This window comes from Rhopalosiphum maidis, chromosome 2, assembly GCF_003676215.2.
Source record: "Rhopalosiphum maidis isolate BTI-1 chromosome 2, ASM367621v3, whole genome shotgun sequence".
Taxonomy (NCBI): Eukaryota; Metazoa; Arthropoda; class Insecta; order Hemiptera; family Aphididae; genus Rhopalosiphum; species Rhopalosiphum maidis.
In genome coordinates, this window is record NC_040878.1 from 72842383 (window position 1) to 72851428 (window position 9046).

Sequence of the window (9046 nt, forward strand, 5' to 3'; positions counted from 1 at the left end):
CGAATTTCATGAAAATTTATACTTGAAATTCTATTAAAAATTAATTTGGCTTTACGGTAGAATTTGTTTTTTTCTTATAAAGGTTTAAAAACTAATAAAGAACTTTGTATTAATTTTTAATTCTAAGGTATAAAAACAAAAATGTTTATAAATTTCAAACTACAAAATAATTTGTACATTTTTGAATTTTGATGTATATTGTCAAAATTCTAACTTTAAACGCTTAAAAAAAAATTGTGAATATAGACCTTGCGATTACTTTCAATCCAAAAGTAACTTTGCGAAATCCATTTTACGTTACAGGTGGTAATTATTGCATAACAAACATAGGTACCATATATTATGATAGTTGTTTTTATTCTAACTTAATTTACTCAATCTTTGTCAAAGAAATATGATACTGATATTAAATTGTATAAAATATTATAATAATAACCATAAATAAATTTATCTGATATCATATTAAATTTTTATACTATAATAATAAAATATCAGAGAAAATTATAAGCTTATAAAAATTAATTATTATTTTACCTATAGTTACCTACTTACTTAACAAGTTATGTATACTACAATCAGTAGATAGATACTTAGTACTTACTTATAAGTGCATTTCTTATAATAGCTTTTCTCTATTATTCAAGGTACTGAATTTAGAAATTGTTAAAAATATAATTATTATTATTGCTAACATATTATTATCAAATGCGCAATATTCACATAATCTGTGATAAATAATAATGTCGAATTGCCAACGGGCTACAAAGGGAAATAACCAACGGAGAAGATGCTTTTCATTTGAATTTTTAATAATGCTAATGTATTTGTATAATCTATGCACAACGGGTTGTAAAAATGTACTCAAAATCATTATGTGAATAAACGTGAAAAATAAGTCTACCTCAAAACCTATAGGGCATTTGCCATGTATACACTGCACTATTGTATAGCAATGTAAGTACCATTAGTACCAATAGGTATATGAGATATTAATCGTTTTAATCAAATAAAAATATAATAGAAAACTGTTACTATAAAAACTGAATCCGGACTTTTCATCCGCGATTTATCTACCATATAAAAATATAAAAAGTAGGTACTTTATTACCCACATGTGTTATTTCCATCTGACAAATGTGCAACACGGCAAATTTGCTTTCAGTAGAACCGATTTTAAGTTATCATTTTTAATTTTAGAGCAAAATGACTTATTGTCAAACTTAAAGGTAAGAACATTATCTGTTATCGCTCATTGGATTTATAGTAAAAACTTTTTACGATATTTTGATTTTTAAGCAAGTTATGATTTTATGAGTATGTATAATACTAAAATATAAAAATACCTATTGATTATAAGTCAATTTGTTTTAAAATTAAAAATGATCACATCGGTTCTACTGAAAGCAAATGTGCTAAATCATACGTTTGTAAGACGGAGACCACACGGGTGTAATATATAGATATTAGGAAAAAAAGTTTCTCGTTGCATATGTAAATAAAAAAATATAAAATATAAAATTATAATAAATTTTTTATTTATTATATAATATTAAAAAATACATAAAAATTACTTTTTTCCGTTTACGCTTTATATAATTAGCAGCAATATATAGTTAGAATACAGTAGGTATATACATATTAAGACAAGAATAGACATATAATATGTAATAATACATAATATGTATTATAATATAATATAATATTTTATGTATAACTATTAGGTATAATTGTTTTCAGGGAAGTTGTAAAAATATAAAACAACAAAAACATATACTCGTAGAACAGATTCTTTTAAAGTGGCGGCAACTAATACTTAATAATAATAGTAATTAAGTACAACATGGTAATAAGTTGCATCACAAAATAAATAATATTCAATTATTTTTTTATATTAAGTCGTTTGTTTGTTTAGCTGGTTAGTAACTACCATTCGGATGAGAACACATAAGACAAAACGTCACCACTTTGCTTCTGCAGTGGTGTAGCTCTCTTTGCCTTTGCCGCCATATTTGAACAGCACTATCTGTGCGCGTTCGGTCGCTGAGCATTACGTCAGCGACGATCACAGTGCCGCCTCACCGGAAGGATCAAATTGTCACACTACTCGTCGGTGGTCGGTTTTCTCGCTGACGACGTTCCGTGCTTCGGAGAAACGATTTCGATCCACAACACATACTACTACAATAATCCCTACCAACGTCGTAACTGGTGGACGAAAACGCGGTCGGTTCGTCATCGCCGTCCACCGGTAACCAGTGCAGGCAACTGGATGCGCCGATTTCGACTACACTGTAAAAAGTGGTGATACGAACATTTTTTTTAACCTTTCATTATTTACGTGAACTTTTTCGCTTTACTTATATTTTTTTCCTGAAAAAAAATGGTGTATCTCGTTAGGCGTTAGTGAATCGTGTTTTGATTGTTATTATTATTTTTTTTGTTTTCGTTTGCTTGTTCTCTAAGTATAATAGTTGCACCTTGTCTGCCGACGATTCTACCGACGTCCGGTGAATCGCGTACGTTTCAATTTGGTTTTTCCGAAACGGATAAAACGATACGCCCGTCCATTGTTTGTGCAACCGCTCCGAGACGAGTCGTCTGTTTCGTCAACAAACGCTTAACAGTCTGTGAGTAAACCAACACTTTAAATACGTTTGCTATTGAAACACGTACGAAGTATTATTTTGTTATTAAAATAAAAATAAACGATTTAAGTAACAGTTTAAAATGAGTGACGAGAGCAACCCTCGTACGCTATACGTTGGTAATTTAGACCCATCAGTCACCGAAGAGTTACTATGTGCATTGTTCACAAACATTGGTCCAGTAAATGCATGCAAAGTAATACGTGAGCCAGGCAGTGATCCTTATGCGTTCCTTGAATTTGATACTCATTCGGGTGCGGCTACAGCACTAGCCGCAATGAATGGTCGACTCTTTTTAGATAAAGAGATGAAAGTCAATTGGGCCACGACGCCTGGCAATCAGCCTAAGCTTGATACAAGCAACCATTATCATATATTTGTTGGGGATCTAAGCCCTGAAATTGAAACACACACTCTGAAAGAGGCATTTGCACCATTCGGAGAGATTTCCAACTGTCGTATTGTACGCGACCCTCAGACATTAAAATCTAAAGGATATGCTTTTGTATCATTTGTAAAAAAATCTGATGCTGAAAATGCTATTAATTCAATGAATGGCCAATGGCTGGGTAGTCGAAGCATCAGGACAAATTGGTCAACTAGAAAGCCACCTCCACCTAGAGCCCCAAACAAGTACAGTGGTTATCGAGCAGTAACATTTGATGATGTTTATAATCAGTCCAGTCCAACAAATTGTACAGTATACTGTGGAGGCATTGTTGAAGGCTTAACAGAAGAGCTAGTTGAACAGGTGTTTTCACGCTTTGGCACAATTGTTGAAATTAGAGCATTCCGAGATAAAGGGTATGCATTTATTAAGTTTTCTACAAAAGAAGCGGCTACAACCGCCATTGAAGCTGTACACAATACAGAAATAAACGGACACCCTGTTAAATGTTTCTGGGGTAAAGAGTCAGGTGACCCAAATAGTGCAGCTAATCTTGCTGCACAAGCTGCAGCTAGTACTGATACTACTGGTCAATACTCATATAATATGGCATATAATCAAGGAATGAATTACTGGTACCCATATGCTCAAATGCAAGGCCAATATGTGCAGGGTATGCAAGCCAGCTATGGTGGCGCCGCTGCTTACAGTCAATATACTGGATATCCATATCAGATGGCAAATGCCACTGCATATCAAATGGGTAATGGAACAGGACAAGCTGCTAATGGACAACAGATGTCAACACCAGCCAATATGCAAGCTGGGGTTTACTCAATGCAGTATCAAAGTCAGTGACAACCGATAAAATAGATTTCTATGAGTGTTGAAATCTTATAAGTTTTCTCATTTGTGCTCTGTATATAAATCTAAAAAAATACTAAAATATTAGAAAACAGATGTATGAAAATAAAAATTATAAATTTAATTTAACCCGCTGTTCCATTATTTATAGCACATTTATGGCCTCATTGTAAGTTAAATTTTTTTTTGTATAATTTTGTCCCCTCAGTCGAATAATTAATATATACCTATATATATATATATAATATATGTGTATGGCTATATATATATATGTGTGTGTGTATATATTTATTTATTTATATTTTATGTAAAATCAATATCAATATTTAATATGTATATTATATATATATATATATACATATATATATATACTAGATTAGGTTATTAAAATACATTGTTAATTCCATCTAGTATAACTACAGTATGACATTTTATTAATAGGATGTTAGGCATTCATTATATTATATTATTTTAGATGTTATTTCTATTATAAGGTTGTAAAAATTATGAAGAACCAAGTGCGTTCACCATTTGAGTTAACTCAACTGCGAATTTTGTATAATTATAATTATGCTATATACTATTCATGTATTTGTTGTGTTATTATAATACCTAGTTAAAAATAACTTAATTATAATACCTAATGTTTAATTGGAATTAGGTGTCTGAGCTGAATATAAAACACTTTGTTGACAACAAAATTTGTATAAAATACAATGGATTCTTGTATTTTGTATACTGGTACAAACAATTAAAACTGATTAATCATAAAATATTTTGTGAGAAACTGTGACTTACAAATAAATTAAATATATAAAATAATTTTTTACAATACTATTATAGTTAATATTTAATTTGTGTATTATTGACATGTTTCATTAGGTGTCTGAGATTCATTTGTAGTTGTATTTTTCATTTTTGTGTGAACCCTAAAGGGCTGAAAAGATGTTTAAGTCTAATAAAAATATTTACTGTGTATTCATTATATGTTAATAATAATCAATACACTTTATCAAATATCAATGTTTTATATTCAAATCATTTTTCAAAAGTATCCTTTTTGCATATTTTTTTGCAAGAAACAAAGTATTTTGACTTATAAATGCTTTCAGGATGGATAATATTTGTTTTTTCACTGAACAACGCCTGAAGAATTAAGAAATGCCACACAAGTGATTGGCTTTTATCAATGTTGTGTTCCATTAGGTACCTACGTTCAGTTTGTTTAGTAGAGTATAGTATGTTTTATCCATTTTGTGTTTATTATCATCGATTGTATTGAAGAAATAAAATGTTACTTTTTTCATTAAATAAACACATTGTTTAGCTTACAGACTACCATGTTTGAAAAACCATTTGTTTTCAGAAAATGTATGATTATTGGTCATTGAAGAACAATATGCAATGTTATTCTGAACATCTATTTCAATCGGATTATTACAAATTGGATATTACATACTATATTAGTCAGTGCAATTAATAATAATGTTTAAAACAAATTATACCATATTGAAGGGAAACAAATGTTTCAGAGTAAATGCCTTACTATTCAGTCAAACTTCTGTGCGCACTAAGACAGAGTACTATATGGCTACTTATTATAGGCTACTTCCTACTGGTGGAGGCATTTATTAAAGGTAATTGGTATATTATTCTTTTTATTTTATTAGTATTCTGAGTTATATTTTATTAATCAAACACTTGAAAGAATTTGAAGTGTATATTTATTTTTTTATAGAAAGTTATTTTCTATAATCAATTAAGTATACATTTAATCTTTAGATTCTGCTACGACTTTAAAATTAGACTCTGTCAGTGTTATTAACATTTAATTGGCCTATAGTAGGTATACCTAATATTAATTATGTGTATACATGGTTAGTGGTTACCTATGAATTAAACCAAAATTATTCAAAAATGTGTATTTATTTAAATATTGATGGACAATATATGTTTTTAAATGGAATACATATTAACTCTAAAAAATTTTAAATATTAAAGAATTTTTTATTTATTAAAAACAAAACATTGTACATGAGTATAATCTGGTTACTTCTCTAACTATAGAAAAGTAATTACCTATTCTGTGTTCCTCAATTTAACAGACTATACTTAAACTGGAAGAAGAAAGTTAATAATCAAATTCACAATTGGAAATTATATTAATTTTACTGGTAAATTCAAAATTATCTATATTTTAATGTAATAATGTTATGGTAAGCTCTTTATGTTTAGAGGTATAAGGCTATGCTATTATGATATTATTTATAAATTATTTTAAATGGCATTCTATTTTTTTTTTATTTTTTTTTTTTTTTTATGTGTGTTCAAAATGTGGTCTTGACTGAAATTTCAACTTATAATTATTTATATTTATTTTTATTTTGGTATTTATGTAATTAGTTATATTATTCTTGTATACAATATCCAATTAAAAATTAATATAACATATTATATTATTCCTTTATGTATGTGTCAGTTGTTTCTAAAATACTTAAAATATTAATGCAAATCAAGCAATAAATAATTGACACTGGTATGTTTTTTTTTTAGCTGAACTGTTTTAAAAATGTAAATATTTGTTCTGAATAATTAATTTAAGAATTAAAACGGGTTATTAAATAACAATTGTTTTTCTTTTTTTTATATACAATCTTTTATTATTAAATTAATTAAAATATTATACTCTGACAGTAAAGTGCAGAGTTATGTAAATATTTGTTAAAAATCCTGAAAATTATTAATTTATTAGTACTACATTATTACACCATATACTGGATAAAAAATGTTCAAATAGCCATCATGGTTTTAAGTTGTAACTTTTAAACTGTAACCAATAAATAAGTAAAAATAATTGTATATTACATTTGTGTAGCTTATATTACCTTATTACTTGTTAGTTATTACATGCTTTAAACCACATTGGAAACATGAATATTTAGTATTATTTATATGTTAAAATTATTATTTATTTATTTGTCTTAGAAGTAAATACAATAAAATAAAATCATATACTAACCAGTAGGTACATAATATACTTACCTATACAACGCATACAATATTATCAATAAGTATAATATATTGCATTATTGACTAAGATTCTTCAATAGTTTTTTACCAAATAATACAGATTTTTATTGGTTTATATCAAAATAAAATCACCTACCCATTTTAATTTTAATTTACTAATAGTGTGATTACACATATTATAGTCACGTCTTACTAATATAATATTAAATAGATATTGTATGTTTGAATTTTTTAAGTTATACTATCATATAGGTACTTGACTTATGAAACTCAATAAAAACATACAATACTGACCAATCCTCTATATAAGCAACCAAGAATAATCTTTACCTTATATAATATAAGGTAGATACTATATCTACCCTTTAACTTTAAGATAGGTACCTTTTTGAAATGACTATAGAAGTGTTGGCAGTGATATATTTTTGTAGACTGTTGGTATCAATATTGATATTTAAATATTTAAAATTGATGGCATTAACCATATGGTTTTTTTTTCCATATAATAAAGTCAAACTAAGTACAAAGGTATAATTTAAATTTAAGTATTAAGTTTATTGTAGTACCTAATGCCTAATGGTAGAAAAATATATAAATGGATATTTACTTTGTATTAATCTACATTTTTAAAGATAAAATTTATGATATGTACCTTTATGCTTTACTTATGATAAGTGTAAGTATTATATTCATTCCAATAAGTTTAAGAATTATGAAGTAACCTACATAGACATTAGACAGCAAGTTTTTCAATAGATTGACCAATACAAATCATATTTAAAGGACTGAACAAACAGAGTAGGTATGACATTTATTGATGATATTATGTCCCCTTAACCACCTGTCATAATATGACACCAAAAGAAATGATACAATTCATATGGATGTATAAAATACTTATATTCAACTACCATCATGGCAGGAAGAATATCCCAACAATGTCATACAACATGATAATCAGCTCGATTAAGGTTACTGTTATTATTATTATTAATATTCATATATTTTAATCTTGTTTAGATTTGATATAATTTTAACAATATTATTTAGATAGACAATATTTATTATCTAATAAAGTAATACAATACTGTAGGTAATTACTATAAAAATATCTATATTCAAGATATAATAGAGAAACTAAGTCCCCTGGAACTAGGCATTGATTAGAGCTCATAAAATCATAATACAAAAGCTCATAGGTAGATCACAGTATCACAGGAATCACCAGTTATAGGACAGTATGGAAATCTAATTAATGTTGTAAACTACTAATTCATCTCTCAATTTCTGGTCTTCCTTTCCTAGTAAAACGTTCAAGCTCATAAAGTATTTGATTCGTGTTAAATCACAGTTCTCTTTTTGTTACTTTTGATAGGCTATAGCCTATATCTCAACCCTTTCTGTGCCATGGACTCATTTGAAGTATAAAATATAATCACGGACTCCCTCCCCTTACAAAAATAAATAAATATTATTTTTATTATTTTTTAATGATAATACTAATACTTAAATATTAAGTAAACTAGATATTAAAAAAACTCAGCTACCCAAATCCTCCAAAAAACTCTTGATACATATATTCACTACCTAATTCACTATCGGGTGCAATACCTTAGTATTATCCCTTAATACCACCAAGTATAAAGTTGTACTTTCGTCTTTCATTGCTCACGTACGTCGCACAGTGATTAATTTCAATTAAAATCTTAAATTCTTAACGGTTTGTCCATTTAACGTCTCATTAGTCAGTAATCATTAAAAAGTTCTCATTTTAAGAATACCTATACGGGTTTTAAGAAAATAATAATGACTATATATATATTATATACCTTTTTTACACTTTTTTAAAACTAGGAACGAGTGGGAACTGTGAGTCTGTGAATATAATAAAAAATAAATTTTCTTATTTTTTATTGTACTATGAATTTCTGACTTAACAAAATATCGTTTTGGAAAAAATATAGAATATGTGTATAATAATTTTACATTTATTATAGTAGGTAGATTGATGGAGATGGGCGATGCCATAAAAGTTATTTCAAATTTTGGCGGAAACGGTACGTTATGGTGTTTGAATATGCTATAAATGAAACTGTTAATGTTTAAATAGGTAGAATAG

At 27.6% G+C, this 9046-nt stretch overlaps 1 protein-coding gene and 1 long non-coding RNA gene across 3 annotated transcripts; both read left to right on the plus strand.

Annotated features, from left to right (window-relative positions):
• Window positions 1–1880: 1880 nt before the first annotated feature.
• Window positions 1881–6236, plus strand: LOC113552539. 2 transcript variants are annotated; one of them, XR_003405177.1, is made up of 3 exons: window positions 1881–2627; window positions 5010–5135; window positions 5264–6236. It is a non-coding gene; the product is annotated as an uncharacterized LOC113552539 (long non-coding RNA). The 2 variants fall into 2 exon arrangements; XR_003405176.1 differs by having other exon boundaries at window positions 1883–2627; window positions 5010–5103.
• On the plus strand, window positions 2626–4094 carry LOC113552538 (nucleolysin TIAR). Its single transcript, XM_026955402.1, has one exon. It carries the CDS (start codon window positions 2728–2730, stop codon window positions 3889–3891), a length of 1164 nt encoding a protein of 387 aa, XP_026811203.1. The 5' UTR covers window positions 2626–2727; the 3' UTR covers window positions 3892–4094.
• Window positions 6237–9046: the final 2810 nt, after the last annotated feature.